This window comes from Balaenoptera ricei, chromosome 8, assembly GCF_028023285.1.
Source record: "Balaenoptera ricei isolate mBalRic1 chromosome 8, mBalRic1.hap2, whole genome shotgun sequence".
Classification (NCBI taxonomy): domain Eukaryota; kingdom Metazoa; phylum Chordata; class Mammalia; order Artiodactyla; family Balaenopteridae; genus Balaenoptera; species Balaenoptera ricei.
In genome coordinates, this window is record NC_082646.1 from 49,566,184 (window position 1) to 49,590,381 (window position 24,198).

General features: G+C 38.8%; 1 protein-coding gene and 1 long non-coding RNA gene across 14 annotated transcripts in view; one reads left to right on the top strand and one right to left on the bottom strand.

Moving 5' to 3' along the window:
* Window positions 1-17,479, bottom strand: part of LOC132370512 (uncharacterized) — a 31,624-nt gene extending 14,145 nt beyond the window's left edge. The window contains exons 1-2 of the long non-coding RNA XR_009504597.1: window positions 17,172-17,479; window positions 13,484-13,595 (exon numbers count right to left, since the gene is read on the bottom strand). This is a non-coding gene — a long non-coding RNA (uncharacterized LOC132370512). The remainder of the gene's footprint in view (window positions 1-13,483; window positions 13,596-17,171) is intronic.
* PICALM (phosphatidylinositol binding clathrin assembly protein) overlaps window positions 16,732-24,198 on the top strand; it is a 106,687-nt gene continuing 99,220 nt past the window's right edge. For 3 of the 13 annotated variants that reach the window (XM_059930629.1, XM_059930635.1, XM_059930636.1), the window contains exon 1: window positions 16,733-17,178. In XM_059930629.1, coding sequence (XP_059786612.1) covers window positions 17,049-17,178 — 130 coding nt within the window. In that variant the 5' untranslated portion in view covers window positions 16,733-17,048. Of the gene's footprint in view, window positions 17,179-24,198 lie in introns of all 13 variants that reach the window. The other 10 variants (XM_059930628.1, XM_059930634.1, XM_059930633.1 and 7 more) reach the window with 6 other exon arrangements.

Genomic DNA, 24,198 nt, shown 5'->3' on the forward strand with positions numbered 1-24,198 from the left:
GAATTTGGAAATGGCTTGGCTGGGTGATTCTGGCTCAGGGTCTCTCCTGGGGTTGCAATCAAGATGCTGGTCAGGGCTTCTGAAGACTTGGCTGTGGTGCAAGAGGATCTGCTTCCAAGATGGCCCACTCACAAGGCTGGCAAGTCCATGCAGGCTGGGGGCGGGAGGCCTGTGTTCTTTGCCACGTGCACCTCTCCGTTAGACTGAGTGTTCTCAGAACACGGTGATGGACTTCTGACAGAGTGAGTGAGCCAAGAGAGAGCAAAGTGAAGGCTGCCCATAGATCAAGTGAAGGCTTGATCATAGTTTTTATGATCAAGCCTGAAAAGACACACGCCATCATTTCCTCAGTGTTCCCACACAGGCCATTCCTGTTCATTGTGAGAGGGGACCATACAGGGACATGAATACCAGGAGGTGAGGATCACTGAAGTCCATCCTAGAGGCTGGCTAGCACAGGTCCCAAATTTTTCAGGGTATTTAGGGGACCAGAATATTTCTTATATAGCCACTTGAACCATCTATATTTGAAGCCATAATGATAAACTATACAAAATACTCTTTGGAGTGATGAACTTGAGTTACTACAAGTTATTTAAATATTCAGTTCAGTTCACTTTCCTACTTTAGGTTGAACCATATGAAATTTGTGATTTTTGTGGGTAAATAATTACCCAATATCAGCAATTTCATGTTTTCAACCCACTACTTATAAAGGTAGGACTATGAACTAAGATACCTTAGATCAATGTTTAAGCAGTTATAAATATAAAAACACTTTTCTTTCAAACAATTATTTAACCATCAGTTTAAATGAACTAGAATAAACTGTTCTTCAAACACTCTGGTTATTTGAAATGTTACTATAGAATTGATGTCCCCATAAAGTTTTCGGTCCATGAGTCTAAGGGTCTGTGAGGGCATTGTATCAGAGTGACTTCATAAAAAGTAATTTAACATCTCTGGGACCAATTTTCCTCATCCATAAATGAAAGAATTTGACTAGATGACATCTAGGCTGACTTTCTGTGCAGAAATGTTAAATAAGTCTTTATATGCTATGCTTGAGCCACTACCAGTTCCTTTCTCAATCTCACAGTAAGACAAATTGCATATTTAATAGGGTTGTAGGAAAGTCTTTAACTAAATATGTTTATTCATTAATATGTAATATTAATAGTTAAACTCAAGATCCCTAATTTTTTCAGAAGTCCAGAGAGTCCTCCCTCCTCCTTTGTTCTCTAGAAAGCATAGACTGCCCTTCAGTAAATCAATTTCCTTAATTTGACTTGCTATATTTGACAACATTTTTTGGGTTCACATATTTTCTCTTGTGCCAAGTGCTGCATTTTTCATTTTCCACAGAATCAGGACAAACTGTACATCCCCTGCTGTGTCCAGGGCAGATCTGGCTAAATGTCAACTATGTTAATTGGTATAGAGAAAACAGCAGCCCTATTTTTATCTGATTAAAAATCCCCACAAACATTCTCTGCTAAAGTAAAGCTATGTCAGTATGAAGTGATTTAGTTACAATGTCAAGTTTGGCAGATGTATCCCTCCTGTCTTCATTTTACTGTAGCAGGCAGAATGCTGCTGTTTCCTGGAAGCTTTCAGTATCTAAAATTTTAATCCTACTTTTGGAGGCTCAGAACTTGGTACTCAAAACTTTCTGTGGCCTGCCAATTGGAATAACATATCTTCTCTTTACAGTGATATTTTTAAACAAAAAATTTATAGGACAATCTATAGATCATAATTTAAAAGGCAGTTTAAAATATTTTATTATACTTTTTAAAAGTCTCCACCTTAAAAATTGCCCCAGGATGAGAAGATTATGTAATATAATTGCTTCAGTTAATTGGGGTGTGGGAGGTGTGGGTGTAAAAGAATAAAAGGTAATGAACTTTGATAAATTTATATGAGCAACAACAAAGTACCAGAGAAAATTTAATTTTATTGGAGGGTGGCTATATCTTCAGTGCTCCTTCAAAATTGTATGCTGCCTCTCTAATGTTGGAATTCCCCAGGACTCTGTCTCACTCCTGGGAGCTCACTCCTAGGTAGACTTCATATACTCCGTGATTTCACCAACTGCAGTACTTGTACCCTCATATCGTTCGGGCCTGTATCTCCAGCTTATTGAAAGCCACATTACTATCCCTTGGTATACTTTGGGTGTCTCATGAGCACTTCAAAATCCCCTCTTCTGGTTTCTGGTCCCAAATATAAGGAGCTTAGAAGTCAGCACTCTGTCATAACAACAGGTAAAAAGCTGGACAAACTGAAAAATGAACTCTTCATACATATGTCAGAAAAGTGAGGTCACAGAGCAAACTGCCCCTAAAATTGGAGAGACACACAGGTGAACACAGTGAATCACAATTTGCTGGAGCAGAAACCCACAAGCAGAAACCTCCACAGGAACCAGTACCAGGGTAGGGAAACCTAAACTATAATTGACAAATTGCTGGTGGCTCAACACATCTTTCTCAATGGTGAAAAACTGAAATAATTTCCTCTAAGATCAGGAACAAGACAAGGTTGTCCACTCTCACCGCTATTATTCAACATACTTTTGGAAGTTTTATCCACAGCAATCAGAGAAGAAGAAGAAATAAAAGGAATCCAAATCAGAAAAGAAGAAGTAAAGCTGTCACTGTTTGCAGATGACATGATACTATACATAGAGAATCCTAAAGATGCTACCAGAAAACTACTAGAGCTAATCAATGAATTTGGTAGAGTAGCAGGATACACAATTAATGCACAGAAATCTCTTGCATTCCTATACACTAATGATGAACAATCTGAAAGAGAAATTAAGGAAACACTCCCATTTACCATGGCAACAAAAGAATAAAATACTTAGGAATAAACCTACCTAAGGAGACAAAAGAACTGTATGCAGAAAACTATAAGACACTGATGAAAGAAATTAAAGATGATACAAACAGATGGAGAGATATACCATGTTCTTGGATTGGAAGAATCAACATTGTGAAAATGACTCTACTACCCAAAGCAATCTACAGAGTCAATGCAATCCCTATCAAACTACCAGTGGCATTTTTCACAGAACTAGAACAAAAAATTTCACAATTTGTATGGAAACACAAAAGACCCTGAAGAGCAAAAGCAATCTTGAGAAAGAAAAATGGAGATGGAGGAATCAGGCTCCCTGACTTCAGACTATACTACAAAGTTACAGTGATCAAGACAGTATGATACTGGCACAAAAACAGAAATATAGATCATTGGAACAGGATAGAAAGCCCAGAGATAGACCCACGCACCTATGGTCACCTTATTTTTGATAAAGGAGGCAAGAATATATAATGGAGAAAAGACAGCCTCTTCAATAAGTGGTGCTGGGAAAACTGGACAGCTACATGTAAAAGAATGAAATTATAACACTCCCTAACACCATACACAAAAATAAACTCAAAATGGATTAAAGACCTAAATGTAAGGCCAGACACTATAAAACTCTTAGAGGAAAACATAGGCAGAACACTCTATGACATAAATCACAGCAAGATCCTTTTTGACCCACCTCCTAGAGAAATGGAAAAAAAACCCCAAAATAAACAAATAGGACTTAATGAAACTTAAAAGCTTTTGCACAGCAAAGGAAACCATAAACAAGATGAAAAGACAACCCCAGAATGGGAGAAAATATTTGCAATGAAGCAACTGACAAAGGATTCATTTCCAAAATTTACAAGCAGCTCATGCAGCTCAATATCAAAAAAACAAACAACCCAATCCAAAAATGGGTAGAAGACCTAAATAGACATTTCTCCAAAGAAGGTATACAGATTGCCAACAAACACATGAAAGGATGTTCAACATCACTAATCATTAGAGAAATGCAAATCAAAACCACAATGAGGTATCACCTCACACCAGTCAGAACGGGCATCATCAGAAAATCTACAAAAAACAAACGCTGGACAGGGTGTGGAGAAAAGGGAACCTTCTTGCACTGTTGGTGGGGATGTAAATTGATACAGCCACTATGGAGAACATATGGAGGTTCCTTAGAAAACTAAAACTAGAACTACCATATGACCCAGCGATCCCACTATTGGGCATACGCTGAGAAAACCATAATTCAAAAAGAGTCATGTACCACAGTGTTCATTGCAGCTCTATTTACAATAGCCAGGACATGGAAGCAACCTAAGTGTCCATCGAAAGATGAATGGATAAAGAAGATGTGGCACATATATACAATGGAATATTACTCAGCCATAAAAAGAAACGAAATTGAGTTATTTGTAGTGAGGTGAATGGACCTAGATTCTGTCATACAGAGTGAAGTAAGTCAGAAAGAGAAAAACAAATACCATATGCTAACACATATATATGGAATCTAAAAAAAAAAAATTGGTTCTGAAGAACCTAAGGGCAGGAGAGGAATAAAGATGTAGACATAGAGAACGGACTTGAGGACATGGGGTGGGGGGAAGGGTAAGCTGGGATGAAGTGAGAGAGTGGCATGGACATATATACACTACCAAATGTAAAATAGATAGCTAGTGGGAAGCAGCCACATAGCACAGGGAGATCAGCTCGGTGCTTTGTGGCCACCTAGAGGGGTGAAATAGGGAGGGTGGGAGGGAGATGTAAAAGGGAGGAGATATGGGGATATATGTGTATGTATAGCTGATTCACTTTGTTATAAAGCAGAAACTAACACACCATTGTAAAGCAATTATACTCTAACAAAGATGTTAAAAAAAAATGCTGGTATCTCAGCTTGGACAAGTCTGAGAGTTAAAATCCCCAGGGGAACTCAGGAATAAGGGGCCCCCCATTTCTGTGAGTTTTACTTCTAGGAGCTCCTCCAGGCCCTCACAGCGAATACCAGAGAAAATTCCCCTGGTGTTTGCAGCAGAGGGAGGAGAAAAGGAACCATTTTGAAATATACCAGAGCATTCTGTTATTCTTAATAAGGTCTATCTTCAGGAGAAACTAGCAGAGTCTAACCTGCTTGGTTTTATCAGAGCCTAAACTACCTGGGGCAAGGGAAATACACAACTCAGGCCCCCTCTGGCCATCCTGTCCTACCTAAGGGGGGAAAAAACTGAGAAGCACTGGTAAAGTTCACAGTGCATGGGCACAGGCTTACCAAAAGACTGAGACCCCAAATCATAGGACTAGAGCATGCTTTTTCTCCCCTGACACCTTAACACCACACCACAAAAGGCCTATTCACTGGAGTTTCTTTCACTCAGTACCTCACATCCGGATTTCAACAAGATATTACAAGGAATACAAAAAGGTAAAAACACAATTTGAAGAGACTGAACAAGCATCAGACTAGAGTCAGATATGGCAGGGATGCTGGAATTATCAGACTGGGGACTATGATTAAACAACTATGATTAAAATGTTAAGGGATCTAATGGAAAAAGTAGACGACATGCAAGAACAGATGGATAATGTAGGCAGAGAGATGGAAACACTACGAAAGAATAAAAAAGAAATGCTAGAGATCAAAAACACTGTAAGAGAAATGAAGAATGCTTTTGATGGGCTCATCAGTAGACTGGAAATGGCAGAGGAAAGCCCATGACTGGATTCTGAGCTTGAGGATATACTAACAGAAACTTGCAAAACTGATAAGCAAAGAGAGAAAAGACTGAAAGAACAAAACAGAATATCCAACAACTGTGGGACAACTACAAAAGGTATAACATGTGTAACAGGAATACCAGAAGGAAAAGAAAGAGCTAAAGGAACAGAAGCATTATTTGAAGCAATAATGACTGAGAATGTCCCCAAATTATTGTCAGACATGAAACTACAGATCCAGGAAGCTCAGAGAACACCAAGCAGGATATATGCCAAATAAAAAAACAATAAAACAAAACAAAAGCTACATCATGCCATATCATATCCAAACTTCAGAAAATCAAAGATAGAAAAAAAATTTTTGAAAGAAGCCAGGGGAAAAAACACCTTACCTATAGAGGAGCAAAGATAAGAATTACATCTGGCTTCTCAGAAACCACGTGAGCAAGAAGAGAGTGGAGTAAAATATTTAAAGTGTGGAGATTAAAAAAAAAAACTATCTAATGAAGGAAGACAAGAAAAGGAATTAAAAGATATACAGACTGGGAAGGAAGAAATAAAAATATTTTTGTTTGCAGATGACACAGTTGTCTATATAGAAAGTCTGAAAGAATCAACAAAAGAAAAAACCTTCTGGACCTAATAAGTGATTATAGTAAGTCTGCAGAATACAAGGCCTATAAACAAAAGTCAGCTACTTTCCTACATTCCAGCAACAGAGAAGCAGAATTTGATATTGAAAACACATTATCATTTACATTAGCACTCAGAAAAGTGAAATACTTAGGTACAGATCTAACAAAATATGTATAATGTTGATATGAGGAAAACCACAAAACTCTAGTGAAAGATATTTTTTAAAAAACCTAAATAGATAGTCCACGTTCATAAATAGGAAGACTCAGTATTATCAAGATTTCAGTTTTTCCTAACTTGATCTATAGATTCATTGCAATCCCAATCCAAATCCCAGCAAGTTATTTTGTGGACAATGACAAACTGATTCTAAAGTTTATATGGAGAAGTAAAAAACCCAGAAAGTCAACTCAATATAGAAGGAGAAGAACAAAGATGGAGAACTGACACTACCCAACTTCAAGACTTACTATAACACTACAGTCATCAAGACAGTGTGGTATTGGCTAAAGAATAGTCAGATAGATCAATGGAACAGAATGGTGAGCCCAGAAATACAGCCACATAAACATAGTTAACTGATCTTTGACAAAGGCACAAAAGCAATACAATGGAGCAAAACTAGTCTTCTGTATAAATGGTACTGGAATACATCCACATGCAAAAACAAGAAGACCTAGACACAGACCTTACAACCACCACAAAAATTAACTCAAAATGAATCATAGCCCTGAATGTATTATGCAAAACTATAAAACTCATAGGAGATAACATAGGAGGAAACCCAGATAACCTTGGGTATGGCAATGACTTTTTAGATACAACACCAAAGGCATCATCCATGAGAGAAAAAAAATTGATAAGCTGGAATTAATTAAATAAAAAACTTGTGCTCTGCAAAAGACAATGTCAAGAGAAAGAAGTCAAGCCACAGGTTGGGAGAAAATATTTGCAAAAGACACATCTGATTAAAGGGCTTATTCAAAGTATACAAAAAACTTTAAAAACTGAACAATAAGAAATCAAACAACCCACTTAAAAAATGGGCAAAACACCAGAACAGGTACATCATCAAAGAAGATACACAGATAGCAAGTAAGCATATGAAAAGATGTTAAACATCATATGTCATTAGGGAATTACAAATTAAAACAACAAAGAGATACCTCTATACACCTATTATAATGGCCGAAGTTCGGAACAATGAAAACACTAAATGCTGGTGAGGATGTGGAGTAACAGGAACTCTCATTCATTGCTGGTGGGAATGGTACAGCCACTTTGGAAGACAGTTTGGCAGTTTCTTACAAAACTAACCACACTAATACCATACAATCCAGCAATTGTGCTCCTTGGTATTTACCCAAATGAATTGAAAACTTATGTCTATACAAAATACAAAAACCAGTATACAGATGTTTATAGAGCTTTATTTATAATTACCAAAACTTGGAAATAACCAAGCTGCCCTTCAGTAGGTGAATGGAAAAATACCCTGTGGTACATCTAGACCATGGGATATTACTCAGCACCAAAAAAGGGGAGCTATCAAGCCATGAAAAGACATAGAGGAACCTTAAATGCATATCACTAAGTGAAAGAAGAAAATCTGAAAAGGCTACATACTGTATGATGCCAACTATATGGCATTCTGGAAAAAGCAAAACTACAGTAAAAAGATCAGTGGTTGACAGAGGTTGGGGGCGGGGAGGAAGGGATAAAAAGGGAGAGCACAAAAATGTTTAGTGCAGAAACTACTCTTTATGATACTACAGCAGTGGATACTTGTTATTATACAGTTGTCCAAACCTATAGAATGTACACCGCCAAGAGTGAACACTAAAGTAAACTTCAGACTTGGGATAATAATGATGTGTCAGTGTAGGTTCATCGGTTGTAACAAATGTACCACTGTGGACGTCGATAGTTGGGGAGTTTGTGCATGTGTGGGGACAGGGGTGTATGGGGACTGTACTCTCTACTCCGTTGTGCTGTGAGCCTAAAACTGCTCTTAAAATATCAATTTTATTAGTTAAAAAATAAATTATATCCAAATTGAATGCATCATTCTCTCCCTGTCATCTTCCCAACTTCCTCTCCCTCTAGGTTCCTCCTTTTCAGTAACTGGAATCATGATGTATCCAGATGAACCCCATCAGAAACCTAGGAATCAACCTTTACTTTGTGTCTTCCCTTGCATATTTCATGCAATCTCTTTATCAAGTTCTATGCATTTTCCCTCATATTTCTAGAATCTATCTCCTTCTTCCCCTCTCTAATGCCACTGCTACAATGCCCTCTACCCACCAACCAGTTTTCCCTTGATCTACCCTTGGGCTAAGTGTTATGAACAAGTACAACTATTTTTATAAGCTTTTTGTTTTCTAATCTATCAGACTTCTGTAAATCAGGCCCAGTGCAGACCATAAAATGCAAAGCTTAGCTGTTCAGAACTTTCTTGATAACTTTTCTTATAACAAGGCTCTAATTAAATTAAAAACCAAAGCATTATACAGGTAGAGAATGAGGAAAGAGATGGAATAATGGTTTATGGCTTTGGGACATCTTCTAATGTATTAATCGAACTAAGAAAATGAAAGGGACACAAAGGTCCGTTAGACCTCCATCCCATTCCTGTACTTAGAATATTTCAATGCATTCCCTTTGCCTTCAGGACAATATCCGGATTCCTAAACACAGCATACAAGGTTCTTCATGACCTGCCTACTGTCTTCATTCCAGCTTCACCTGCCCCTTTCTGCATTCACCCACTTGTTCAGGCCAAAATTTAGAAGTCATCCTTGTATAATCTCTTTCCCTTGAGTCACTGTCCTCAGATTCTCTCCCCATCATTTGAGCCACCAGCAAATTCTGTTGATTCTACATTAAAAATATACCTAAATCTATCTACTGTTCATTTCCATGCCTTCCACTCTAATCCAAGTCACTGTCACTGACTGCTCTTCTTGTCTAAAGCAATTCCTTCCTACTGTCCCTGCTTCTATCTTGCTCTAAATTCCGTTCTCCACACAGCAGGAATGTACATAAAATATATATATATATATATATATATATATTTTGAGATCCATCTGATGACTTTTCATCTCACTTAGAATAAAATACAAATTCCTGCCAAAGTTCTCTGCATTAGTTTCCTATTGCTGTAACAAAATTACCACAAACTCAGTGACTTGCATAATAGAAATGTATTCTGTTGTCTTATTTTAGACCTGTAACCTCCAGAATTCACTTCAAGGTGACAAAAGGGCTGGTTCCTTATAGACGCTTGAGAGACAACCCATTCCTTGTTTCTTCCAGCTTCTAAAGGTGACAGGCATTCCTTGGCTTGTGGTCACATCACTCCAATTTCTGTTTCTGTTGTCACATAGCCTTCTTCTCCCTCTGACCTCCTCCTTCCCTCTGTAAGGACCCTTTACATCAGGCCCACCCAGATAATAAAGAATAATCTCCCCATCCTCAACTTAATCTTATCTGCTACATCCTTTTTACCATGTAAGATAACAAATTCACAGGTTCTGGGAATTAGGACATGGACACCTCTGTGGGCATATGATTTAGTCTGCCACATTCCATACAAAGATCATGAGAAAAATATTTCATCATAAAAACATGGATTTGTTAAAGTTGCTAATAAGGGGAAGCATCACAGTAATAGAGTCTCAATAACGTCTCAAAAGGGGGTGGTAAGGGGAAGATATTTATAGGATTAACCATAGAGTGCCTTTGTGGTGGATATTAGTAGCCTAGGCAGGAATCGGTTAGAATTTGTAAAGTAACTGAATTACTAAAACCTATGTATCTGTGCAGAGTTACAGTTAAATCAGTTTATTTGTGGTCTTATATTGTTACAAATGGGCCTAAATAAGCTGGTGTTAAAACAATAAGAGCTTAAATAGTTTTTATTACATATCATGGAATGGTACAGTGGATCATTTCAGTTTTTGCTTCATTTCATTTTGCAAATCATTAGTTTTTGCTTCATTTCTCAGTCCCCCTTCTTTTGGTCAATCTGCAACCTAAGCCGAAAGAAAGACTATTATTTTTCTGGGGAGGTGATCAATCCAGATCTGCACTGCTATTTAGTAAGTTGCAATTACGTATTGAATTTTTCATGGTAGTCATATTGACCTCTATAAGTATCAGGCTTTCTTGTTCTTTTTGTTGGATGATCATTTGTAAATCATCTAGTGTTAGCAGTGGCTGTGCAGCAGCATTTAAGACTCTGAGGATCATATACCTGGTAACTGCTATGCAGACAGACAGTAAGACAAAAATTATTAGCGTCTGAAAGGCATTTGAAAGCCATATTCTTAGATTTTGAAAACTGAACAATGAAAGCATGTGACAATCTATTTGGACTTTCCTTACATAATCAAGTTTTTTTTTCCCTTTAATTTGGGTAGGGTTTATTCAACCTTACTAGTGTATGAGGAATACAGGTCTTGGGGATACCATGAGTAAAGGACGCAGATGTCCATTAGCTATCTAGGACCTTAATCCTGAAGTGGGGGAAGAAAATAGCTGAGAAGATAAAGATGCAAACCCAAGGGGATACAGGTACAAAGAAGAACATGGCAACAAATGGGGTCTTGTTCCAGCTGACTTGGTTGGAAACAGCCTACTTCATGCAGTCTTTAGTTGTTCCAAGGACCTAGGGCTGTCTCTTCTCATGGGACATCTACCTCTAGATGTTACCTAGATTCCTCAACATGCCTTATAAAGCCCTTCATAATCTAGTCATATCTCTGGGATCATTTCCTAAATCTTTTTCTCTTCTTCACTCTCTCTTTGGTGGCCACACTGTCCTTACTGTTCCACAAACAAGTTAATCTTGTTCCTGTCTGAGAGACATTGTACTCATTGTTCCCTTTATGCAAAATGATCTCCCCAATATTTGCACCGCTGACCCCCACAATCCACTCAAGTCACATGTCACCTTCTTAGAAAGGCTTTCCCTTGTCATCATCGAATTTAAAGTCCTCTCGATTCTTTTACCTTGCTTAATTTTTCTTCATAGCACTCTTCTCTCCCTGCATCTGTTTCATATTTATTTGTTATATGCCCCACTTGAATATACACACCATTCAAGAAGGCAGAAAACTTTTCTATTTTGTTCACTGATGTGTTTTCAGGACCTAGAACACTATTCAGCATATGTAGGTGCTCAATGACTACTCGCTGATTGACTGAATAAATAAAAACCTCACATACACTATGTTTCAGCCATATATAACAATTTGCAGTCCCCAAATGGCTCCTTCTTTTGCAGATGTGGTTTTCCTCTGCCTGCAATAACTTCTCCTTGATTCCTTCACAATTCCTAATCATCCTTCAAGAGTCTGTTTATGTGTCACTGTCCCTGATAAACCTTCGTTGATCCCATCAGGAAGAACTAGGTGTCATCTCTCTTTGTTCTAATAGCACTCTAGGCATACCTCTATCATATTACTTAATACAGTTGACCCTTGAACAAGGCAAGAGTTACCCCCCATTTCCCACCCCACTGTCAAGTTGAAAATCCATGTATAACTTTACAGTCCGACCTCTGCATCTGCAGATTCAACCACCAGGGATCATGTAGCAGTATAGTACGTATTTATTGAAAAAAATCTAAGTACAAGTGGACCTGTGCAGTTGAAATCCATTGTTGTTCAAGGGTCAATTGTACATTGCATTAACATTTTGTCTAATCTATGTCTGTATCCTGAGACTCTAGTAGAGGGCTTTGCCCATAGTAAATTCTGAGCAAATGTTTGTTGAATGATTTTATTCATTGAGTGACAACTGTGTGTCAAGCACTGTACTAGTTTTTTATACACATTATTTTATTTTTTTAAATTTTTATTGGGGTATAGTTGATTTACAATGTTGTTTTAGTTTCAGGTGTACAGCACAGTGAATCAGTTATACATATACATATATCCACTCTTTTGTAGATTCTTTTCCCATATAGGCCATTACAGAGTATTGAGTAGAGTTCCCTGTGCTATACAGTAGGTCCTTATTACTTATCTATTTTATATATAGTAGTGTGTATGTGTCAACCCCAATCTTCCAATCTATCCCTCCCCCACTCCTTACCCCCAGTAACCATAAGTTTATTTTCTACATCTGTAACTCTATTTCCATTTTGTAGATAAGTTCATTTGTACATATATACAATGGAATATTACTCAGCCATAATAAAGGATGAAATAATGCCATTAGCAACAACATGTATGGACCTAGAGATTGTCATACTGAGTGAAGTAAGACAAAGACAAATATCATATGATATCGCTTATACGTGGAATCTAAAAAAAGGCTACAAATGTACATTATCTTAATCCTGACAAGAAACCTGTAAGATATATGCTACTACTCCTGTTTTACAAATGACGAAACTGAATAACTTGCCCAGAGTTTTGAACCTAAGTGTGTCTGACTCCAAACTGGTATTTCTCCCATTGCCTCAAATGAATGAATAAATCTCCTTAATTTTAGTGATACTTACTGGTCAAAATTTAATATCCTAATTTTACCATTAACATTGAAACTCTGATCTTTTAGTTCAGTGTTGCATGCTCTAATACATTTTTACTTGATTCAGCCTCTTTATATTACAGAGAAGAATGGACCCCAGGTACCTTAACAGCACAGGTATCCTATTTTTAATCTGCTTCATAATTAAAGAGTTTTTGATGATGATTCAGGGTCAAGGTTTGGTTAGTCTTTCCTTTTAAGAGAAGGATTATATTTAAGAGCTAGTCCACATGTCATCTTTCAAGAGGTATAAAAGGCCCAAATACATTGAAAGTCACATTGAAATTATAGAATTAATATACCTGGAAGAAAGGAAAATGTGGCAGGAATGAGTTAAAGATAGTAAGACAGTCTCACATATGTGAGAGAACCTGGTGGTCACCCTGATTTCTGTCTTTTCTGCATGCTAGGTGAAGCAGTGTGTACTAAAATTTTAATAAAGTTTTTAGAAGTACATAAAATAGTATCATGAGAATCTCACGCAGTGAGAGCCCAAGCTCTAAAGTCAGACAGACCTGAGGTCTAATCCTTGCTCCCCTACCTAATAGCTGAGCAAATTTAAGCAAGTTGCTTAACTTTTCCTAAGCCTCAATTTCTTCATCAGTAAAATGGAGAGAAAAGAAGGGTATTAGGTAGGGTAGCTAATTACTACTATAACACACAGCATTAAAATTTTAGAGGCATAATTTAATAAAACAAGTAAAATCCAATACAGGTGTACCTGGTCATGCAGTTCTCTGGGGCAGGATTCCTTCAAGGACTAATTTGGGGCCCCATGCTTCTTCTATTTTGCAGTTTTGACTTCCTCTAGATTCTCTGAAATCTTCATTCAGCTGGTAGGTAGGGAAAGAAAGAGAATATGGCGCATGTGTAGGAGGTTTTAGAGGTTTTGTGGGCCAAAACTTAAATGGCTTTCATTGTTTCTGTCCACAGTCCATTGTGTATTGTCAGTCACATGACCCCAACTAATTACAAGAGAGGCTGGGAAACATAGTATGTGTGCTCAGGAGAAAAGGAAACAGACTTTGGGGAATTCAGAGGTGCCTCTGCCACTTCAGGTCATGAGGTGGTCTTAGGGTTTAACTGAGATAATGCATGTAATGTGCTTAGCATAGGGTAAGTAATCAACACAGTTACATGTAATTATTATTATCACAAGGGTGTATGCTGAGAGTCTGAATAAGGAAGTGAAGTCCTTGCTTGGAGGTTCTACCAAGAGAACTCAGCTACATTCAAAGAAAAGTCCTTACCTAACTGATTTGGAAGCATCAGGAAACATAAACATTGAAAGGTGAGGGATGAAGGGGTTGCCAAGGTGTTCATGTCAGCTTAGCTAACAGAATGTCAAAAGTTTATACCCTAATGTCTAAGAAGAGTGGGAATAGGGAACTGGTAGACTCTTTGGATTTGGGAATGGGCTTAACTGAAATAATAAAGGGTAAATATTCTGATCAATCCCCTCTTCCATATTCTTTTTCTCCCTCACTTTCTTACCTTAAAGTTACAGACATCATAAAGATTCTTCAGGTGCAGCATATTTTCTTCTCCCCACTTATTTTTCTCCTCTGTTGCCATTTAAAATAGTGTAAGAACTCTGAGAACAGAGACCATGTTTGCCTCACACATTATTATATCTTAGCACCTAGCAATGCCTAGCACAGGGTATGCAGGCAAGAAGTATTTGTTGAATGAATTTAATATATATGGTAGTTGCTTCAAGTCTTGCCTAAAGAATCTAGATAAAGTAATGGAAAGACGATGAGTTTTTAAATCTTGCTTCCATCACTTGAGTATTTGTGGGATTCTGGGACTTCTAAGACTTAAATTTTTTTTTTTTAAGCAATAGAGAAAAATTATACAAGCATTTAACCTCTAAGACTTTTTTCTTCCCTGTATTAAGTGGCACAATACTTTTTAGAGTTATAGTAATGAGAACTAAATGAAAAAATTCATGTAGTGTTCCTAGTACATAGAAAGCATTCAAAAAACGGTTGTTCCCTCCCCTGTACCTCACACCTCTCTACAATGTACTTTTTAATTTAGGGGACCCTAACAATTAATTGACACTAATTGTTTACATATTTAGAAACCTCTAAAATATACCCTTGAAAAAAAGTACAGTTGTATTTCTAACAGAAGCTAGTTTATTTATAAGGTGAACATGTCTACAGTTATTTGAATAATGGTGGTTTGTAAGAATCTCTTTGGTAAAAGTAATGGTGAAATACCTTCCTAGTGCAAAAAATACATGTTGCCTTCTGTGTGTTTAGGAATAACTTTTACATTTTCCCTAAAGATGAAATATTTAGCTACTGATTTAGCTCCTGTTGACCTCAGCAGGGGTCTACTAATGCAGAGGCTCAGGCCACCCGGTAACTTATTAAGTGGAACCCACAGAAGAATAGTAAGGATGTCTTAAGAATTGGGTAACTCCACGGCCCAATGGACACGGGGCAGCAAACTGGGCACCAAACTGCAGATGGATTGCAGATGCACTGAAGGAAGTCATTACAGTTTTGAGAAATTTGGGGCTGGCTTGACAAAGATGAAGCCTGCTGGTTTAAGCACTTTATGTTCTTGGCAGAAGCATGGTGTTGCAAATTTTCACCAGCCATAGTGAAAAAAAAGGGGGGAAAGGGAATGGGAGGGGACCATAAAATTCATGATGATACACAAAATGTTAACCATTAGCTTTGCATCTTTTGAGAGTCACCAGATTGAAGCACAGTATTTTGGACTTCGCTGGCAGATGGTGTACACAGACTTTCTGAGTATGTTAGCATTTCATTTGAAACTAGCAAGATTACATAGGACTATCATGGTAATTTAACATTCATGGAGATTTTAAAATTTATCCTTAAACTTGTGTTGAAAGTGGGGCATTTTAACATTTTAAAAGACTTTGTGAAATAGATCTGGATCTCATAGAACAGATTCACAGGATATAATAATTCCTCTAAAATGCCCACAGGACAGTTTCAAGGGTCTTCTTTCCCTGAAAATCTGGCTTACTCAAGAGAAAAAGAGGCCAAAGAGAACAAAGACTAAACCAGAGGAGATGGCAGGTAGTGGTCTGGATTCTCTGAATGGGACTTCTCCACTTACTACCCTCTCACTTCCTTCTATGGTCTGGACCTTTAATCACCACAGCAGTCAGCCTTGTAGGGTCAGCTAATCTCTGTTGACATCATCGTACTACTTCCCTTTTCAAATTCCAGTGAAGCTATGTGTTTCCTGTCCTATTTGACACCCTAGAGAAAACATACTGGCCCATTAGTATCCAAATTTAGACTGGCAGCAATGTGTCAAGTTTTCAGGGAAGAGATAAAAACAGGTGACATTTCCAAGCCTCTCAAGAAAAGGGGAAAAAAACCCCAAGCCTTCTGGGGTAAGTAAGCAGGGAGAGCTTCAATACCCACTGTAGGGAGAGGCCTGCTGACAGCCTCCGAAAATGGGCCGACGGAAGCCTTTTCCTTTTCATTAAAGCCAGGAGGACGGTTTTGGGGGCCTCCCTAAACACATTCTTGATTCTGCTAGGAAAGCCCAAGCAGCTCTGACACCCGCTTGCTCAGGGGGAGCTGTGAAGGTAGCTGCACCTCCTCTTCGGGAAGCCGTTGGTTTCAACCACAGACACTAGGACACCCTTGTCGAGAGAGAGGGGTGAAGCCATACGTCCCTCGCCCCGCCCCCCCTCGCCCCCCCCCCCGTGACCCCAGCGAGCCCAGCCTCGGGCGACCTGTTGGCAGGGAGCATCACGTGACGCGGCGGGCCGCGCACTGCCCCCCGCGGGGGAGCCTCCTGTTGCGCCCGCCGGGCGGGTTTCACCACGTAACTCGCGGGCGCCTCCCCGCTCTTCCCTCGCCGAGCGAGGGAGGGCCTGCGTCGAAGAGGAAAGAGAAGGGAAAAGGGGCGGGAGACGGAGAAGGAGGGGCGGTGCCCGAGTCACGTGACCCGGGGCAGCCCGGAAAGCTCCGAGGAGGAGCCTCGCGCCGCCATTTTCCTGCAGCTGCCTGTCCCTTTTGCCCTGACCGGCTTCAGCTGACCAGGGAAGGGGTGGGCTGAGCTGAGGCGGGGGCAGGGGAGTGCCCGGTATCGTGCCTGACCCCGCGGGTGACAAGAGCCGGTTCTTTCCGGGCTGAGTGGCAGCGCGCGGCCCTGAGCCCCGCCCCAGGCCGGCAGGCGGAGAAGGAGCCGGTGGGGGTAGGGGGGGTGGGGGTCCTCCGGCGCTTGGGGGTCCCAGTCCCCGCCGGCTGCCGAGCGGGAGGGGTGGCGGAGGAGCCGCAGAGATGTCCGGCCAGAGCTTGACGGACCGAATCACCGCCGCCCAACACAGTGTCACCGGCTCCGCCGTGTCCAAGACAGTATGCAAGGCCACGACCCACGAGATCATGGGGCCCAAGAAAAAGCACCTGGACTGTGAGTGAAGCCGACCGCGGCCCCCGCGACCCGCGTCCTTCTCCCCATCTCTTTTCTTCCCCGCTTCAGCTGCCTCTTCCCTCCCTGCGTCTTCTCCGGCGCGGCGGGTCCTGTGCTCATCCGAGCTGTGTTCTTTTTGCTTCCATCACACCTGCCTTCACGGCTTCCGTTCCCTGTCTAAAAATCCCTGACAAGCCACTCCCCTCCGGGTTCCTAGGGGACCCTGGCTTCTCTGTCCGGTGCTCCGCGATACACATCACAGCCGGCCAACTTGCCTCTCCACCTAACCCCTCACCTCCCGGCCTCCTCTGTCTGCTGCAGCCTTCTGTCTGCTCTTTCTTCCCACCCGTCCCGTGCTGCCTCGCCGCCCTCTCCTGAGCGTCTCCCCGCTTGCTCCCGGCCTCACCGCCCTATTGTTTCCCCACTAGCCTTCTTCGGGTTTCCGTAAACGCCCGGTTCCGTGGGCCCGGATCCCTGTTTCTCCGCAACCCTGAGGGCCTCCTCCCTTGAAGTGATTCCCACTTCCTTTGCTCCACTAGCCTCTTCTGTCCCTTCCTTTCCCGGTTTTCTCGTCCACCTTTCCTCCCCCCACCCCCCGCCCTTGGGTTACCTTTCTTTGCCCCTGTAGCTTCACTTAAGTTCCTTCGTCTCATTGTAAATATCATACTCAATAGCCGACTTTTTTCCCCCGACTACTTTCTTCGTGGGCGTGAAAGTAAAGGGATTCCGTTGGTGTGGGGAAAGCTTTGTGGAACGTCGGGATTTTTAATCACCTCTGGTGGGGTTTAATCATTGTATTTTCATGCTTTTGACTGGGATAATTTGTGAATGTCAGTCCCCCCCCCCCTTTTTTTTTTCTAATGGAGGTATGGAAAAGCGTTTGCTGATTTAGGTATCAGTTCCTAGAGCTGTTAAGCCTGGCGGTTTGAATTCAGAAGCTTGAGTGAAGCATAGACTATTGGAATTCAAAATAGATTAATAATCAAATCTACAAATAACATACATCCTTTAAAAAACTGGTAAAAAGATATTTGGTGAGTCTTGAGTTTGGACTCCGTTTTAATTTATGCTGGTTATCTTTTGAGGAACTAGCTTTTCTTACACGCATGATATTACACCATTCACTAACTTAGCTACAATTACTAGAGCTAACTCCTCCCAACTTTTTCCAAACCTGGAAGCCACCTGTAGTATCCTCCTTTTTTATTCCACTCCTTTACCTCAAGGTACAAAGATGAGTGGATTACTCAAGCTTTGACTCAATGGAGCTTTGACCTGAAACTTTTCAGGGAAACATAGGGAAAAAGGCATTGTAATAAGTTCCTTTTTTAAATGGCTACTGGACACATAAGCCTGACTGACTTCATCCTACATGAAAGTTACTTTGCTTTACTGTTTGAAGCAAGAGTGAGCATGTCCTGAAAGGGAATTCAGTGACGGGAGTCCTGGTTTGAGTTCTCGTTTGGACTTTGGCCGTAAGGTTTGCGCTTTAAAAAAAAATGGACAAAATGTGAATTCTTCCAAGATACTTTGCTCATGAAGTACTGTTAGAACAAGTTACTGCTACAGACAAACCCATTATTCATTGTGACTTATTCCTTCCTTGTGGAAAAGTTTAAAAAAGCATCATTATTGCTTGGTTCTTCTTTTGATGTGTGGTTCATGGAGGCTGCTTGTTAACTATCAATCCTTGACTGTTTTAAAGAATTCAGAATATATTTAAATGGTGACACATTTATAAATGGAAAGTTTTTTTAAATACATTATGAAGCTGTAAGTGCCTTTTTGATTGTCTGATATTTGGAGTAGACATTTCTACTATTTACTTCTCTTCAAATGACTACTTGGCTTGCTCTACCCAATCTATGGTTTGCCCTAAAACTTTTAATTCTTTTGTTTGGTTGGTTTTGTTGTTTGTTTTTGGTGTTGAAGAAACTACTTGTGACTTTGTGAACTGTTACCCTCATCTCTCCCTTCAAAATGATAAATTATAACACGAATAGATACCGCTTTTAAAAGTCTTTTTAAAGGTTCTTGTCTTAATTCAAATGTTGCAGTTCTAACACGTTGTGGAAAAGGTCAGAAAATAGGCTAGGTAAATTTAGGAGAGTGAGACTTGGCTTGTGGTTTTATGTTAGCCTTTTCTCTTGTAATGGAAGCTGCTGCAGATAAGAACTGGGATTAAGTTTGGTATGGATAATCTCTCATTTGTAGTCTTTTTCTCTACCACTGCTGTGTTTATAAATTCCCACTTCTTTAGAACCTGAATATCCCTGGTAATGTTTGAATTTTTAAAAAAATCTGTATGAATAAGGAGCCACTACTTTATGAGGTTTTTAAAATACAGTAATACTATTTTCCTTATATTGTTTTTTAAAACACTCTTATAACCAGTTCCACTAATGAAATAAATTTAAGTCTGACCAATGAGTGGTTTTTGTGAAGACCTTCTTCCCCCACACACTTTAACATACTTTGAGGAAATTGAAAAGGCTTTCACAAACAGTTCTGAGTTTTGACATCATGGACTGTTAAGTCTTTAATGCAGATACAATTTTTCGTCTTTTAGGAATTGTTCTTTCTAGTGAAGGCTTAGTTCTGTTGTGCCATTTAATATACTGAGAAACTGTTGCCTAATTAGTTGACCCTAATGAAAATGATTTCATTTTTTAAATATTAGTATTTAACAAAAATATGCTTAAGACTGTTTTTTCCTATAAGCCTTTAGAGTGTGGAGGTGGTTTCTGTGTACTTCGCCAAGGTCTGTCTATATTAGGAAATGATTATTGTAATCCATGAATTATGGCTTAATTCATACTACATTGTATACTTGTTTAAGAAAGAGCTTTTGCTTTGCTTACAGGGGTCAGTAGATAATAATGTTAAGTAGTGTCCCTAGTGTGAAAAGAGTTGTCAAAAAAAAAAAAAAGAAAAGAGTTGTTAAACCTGAAACACATTTTTAAAAATAAACATGGTTTGCATTTAACTTCAGGCCTCTAATGGCCATAATCAAGATAGAAGAATAGCAGCCTTGTATTTGAAGGACTTCAGTTTGCCAGGCACTTATTAACCATTATCTAATTTAATCCTTTCTCATAGCTATGGGAGAGGCAAGTCATATGCATAGAAGGTCATCTCTAACTAAATTTAAACAGGGTATAGAATACTTAAAACGTTATTGGTTGAAGTACAGACAGAACAGAGTTTTAAAATTTATAAATTCTTAGAGTAAAAACATTCTTACCTGATTTCACAACCTTTACTCTTGTTTTTTTGACAAGAACACTTTTTTCTATACTTGTTTACTTTCCTTGGGCATTTATGTTGGGGCATGTTTCACTGAGATGAAATATTATGTTAATGGATCTAATGTTTTCACTTTTTTATCCATATTTTTTCCAGTTAATTTCAAGGGACACTTCATTCCAGCCACCATCTGCCTTACATTCTGTACAACAAAATCAAGATCATGTTCTTATTAAGTATCCGTTATAAGCATATCTCTAAGGTAGATACAGTGTGGGTATTTGTGTGTTGTGTACTGGCTCTAGACTCTGCTTAATTTTAATTGTGGAAACTTTTTTTTTTAAAGTAAGAATTTGTGAATGTTTTGAATATGTAGAGGGTGGAATTTGTATTTGGGTTCGTGTTTTGTATAACCATTGAAAATACATATAAAATATTGACATGCACCCAAAATAATTATCTTTCTAAGCAAATTATTGATTTTTAATGTCTTAGTTAATGATATCCAATGGGTGCTTAGTTTGCATATTGTCAAGAATAAATCTGGTAACTGGGATCTGATTTGCAAGAAGGTACCTGTGAGGAAGATAGTAAGTAGAAGATCTGCCCCTAGATGGCGCTTGTTTAGAAATAAGGTAACTGTGGCTTTCCAAATGGACAATTATTTCGTAGTTATGTTTGGGCTTACTGTTCTTTCCCATAAGAATTAATCGTATGATTTATATTTTCATTTTCATTATTTGACCTATTCTGTCCCTTACTACTTTAATAGTTCTGAAATACAAAAAAAAAACGGTAATTGAGTCATCAAAGTGGTAATAGTAAGATTTGACTACTTATGTCAAATGCAGGAGGTATATAGTAGAACTCCACAAATGTAAGTTTTTCCTCCCTGACATATTTAGTTATGTTTATGAATAGTACGTATTTTAAAAGAGAAACCCTGAAGAGAATTTTACCTATAGCCATTTCAGTAGCTGCCTTATTTGTAACTAGCAAATTAATTCTAAAATATCTTTGTAAAGTAATTAGGCTTCACTGGTGGACTTGTTACTTTAAGAAATACTGTTTAGACTTTAGTCATCTATTTTTTATCCTTGTAGCAGTGCTTTTTATGTTTATATATTTTATATATCTGAATAATTTTTAAAGATGTCTTAGAATTTAATTTCAACTGAAAAGTAAGAAGTGAAACTTCATTATGAAGTGACTTGCTTTTATTCTCTCATTTGAGTTGTAAAGCACTTATATGATATTTAATTAGATTTTTTTTAACTTTTTTAAGCTCTTCCACTTTACTTTTTAAATTTTAAAATTTATTTATTTATTATTTATTTATTTATTTTTGGCTGTGTTGGGTCTTCGTTGCTGTGTGCGGACTTTTCTCTAGTTGCAGTGAGCGGGGGCTACTCTTTGTTGCGGTGTGTGGGCTTCTCTTTGTGGTGGCTTCTCTTGTTGAGGAGCACAGGCTCTAGGCATGCGGGATTCAGTAGTTGCGGCACCCGGGCTTAGTAGTTGTGGCTTGCGGGCTCTAGAGTGCAGGCTCAGTAGTTGTGGTGCACGGGCTTAGTTGCTCCACGGCATGTGGGATCTTCCTGGACCAGGGCTCGAACCCGTGTCCCCTGCATTGGCAGGTGGATTCTTAACCACTGCGCCACCAGGGAAGTCCCTATTTTTTATTTTTTTTGGCCGTGCCGCACAGCTTGCGGGATCTTAGTTTCCTGATCAGGGATTGAACCCGTGCCCCCTTTAGTGGAAGCATGGAGTCCTAACCACTGGACCGCCAGGGAATTCCCTAGATGTTTTAAAAATACATTGTTTAATTTATTTTAATTAATCAGAATTGCTTTAATTTAAATAATGTGAACGTTCACCAATTTGTTTAAAATAATTGATTTTAATTAGTCATCAGAATTGCTTTAATTTGAATAAAATAGTTTATTTTGACTCTGATTATCATTTAGAATATTTAATGTGAAAGTTCACCCTAATACATAGAAAGTCTCTTCTGTTTTCTTCAGTTTCAAAGTGCTTAGTTCCGTGATTTTGCCCTTAAAGTCAAAGAAGCAAGTAAAATAAACTTAAAGACTTCTTGGCAAGAGGTTAGAGCCCTACCAAGAAGAAGTAGGGTTAGATTTTCAAAGTAAAGGCTTAATATTTGCTTTTCCTGTTCTTTTGGTGGCTGAAGTGGCATTTCCGTTACTTTGTGTTCTGTCTCAGTATGTTCCCAGTTAAATGGCTTTATATATTTCTCTAGAGAATTGAAATTTTTGGATTTGATCTTTCAGAATTTTGTATATTCACTGTGTATATGGTTCTTTTCATGGAGAATTGTTTGTAGGCAGTTACAATTTACTAATGATATTCCTTTAAAAGGGAATTTTAATGAACTTAAACCTTTGTATTAAAAATTATGTTCAGAATTGTAATTTGCCAGGTTATCAGAATATTAAGGATTTCTCAAGTTACATTAGAATATAGTGGCAATACTCACAGCTAGACGTGTTTTTTGTGTTTATGCCTAGGTTGTGTTTATATTTATTTAACAAATGTTTATTTATGCTTACTTTGTGCTGGGCACTCACATTACTGAACACTTTGCATTTATAAACTTGTTTATTCCTTTCAACAACTTTGTGAGAGATTTTATTATTATTTTTAAATTTATTTATTTATTTTTGGCTGCGTTGGGTCTTCGTTGCTGCGCGCATACTTTCTCTAGTTGCAGCGAGCGGGGGCTGTTCTTCGTTGCAGAACGTGGGCTTCTCATTGCAGTGGCTTCTCTTGTTGCAGAGCACGGGCTCTAGGCGCACAGGCTTCAGTAGTTGTGGCATGTGGGCTCAGTCGTTGCGGCTCGCGAGCTCTATAGTGCAGGCTCAGTAGTAGTTGCTCCGCGGCATGTGGAATCTTCCTGGACCAGGGCTCGAACCTGTGTCCCCTACATTGGTAGGCAGATTCTTAACCACTGTGCTACCAGAGAAGTCCAAGAGATTTTATTATTATCACCATTTTACTGAAGAGGAAACTAAGGCACTGAGTTTAGTAATTTGCCCAAGGTCACATTGCCAGGAAGAGGAGAACTGGGATTTGAACCCAGGTAGTCTAGCATCAGGTCTGGCTTTCACCTTAGTGTAACTTTTAATGTAATGCTTTTCTATTCTAGAGAATGAATAGACCATGTTTATCTATTCATGGCTGTTTCTTAAAGTGTGATCCTGGGATTCCTGGGAGTCCCCAAGACTCTTTCAGCGTATTTGTGAAATCGAAACTATATTCATATGCTGAGACATTATTTTCCTTTTCCATTTTCATTCTTCCACTATTGTACAGTGGAGTTTTCCAGAGGCTATGTGATACTGCAACAAATTGAATGTAGTAGCAGATATGAAAATCTAACTGTTTTCTATTAAGCCAGATAGTAAAGAGTTTTGGAAAAAATGTGAAACAATGCCACTGTTCTAAATTTTGGTTTTGGAAAATACAGTTATTTTTTATGAATAATGCTAACATATGATGAATTTTATTATTTTAAAATGAATTAGTATTTAAGAATTTCTCAGTTTTAATTTCTAACACAGTAAATACCAATAGAGAAAAACCACATAAGCAAAAGCTCTTTGGGGTCTTCAATTTTTAAGATTGTAAAGGTTCTGAGAGTAAAAAAATGCAACTCTAAGGAAGGGTGTATAGAAGAGGGGAGAAAAGAATACTTAGAGAGAAACTAGATGTAAGTGGTCCTTTAAATTCTCAGAGTAATTTTGATTTGATTTGATG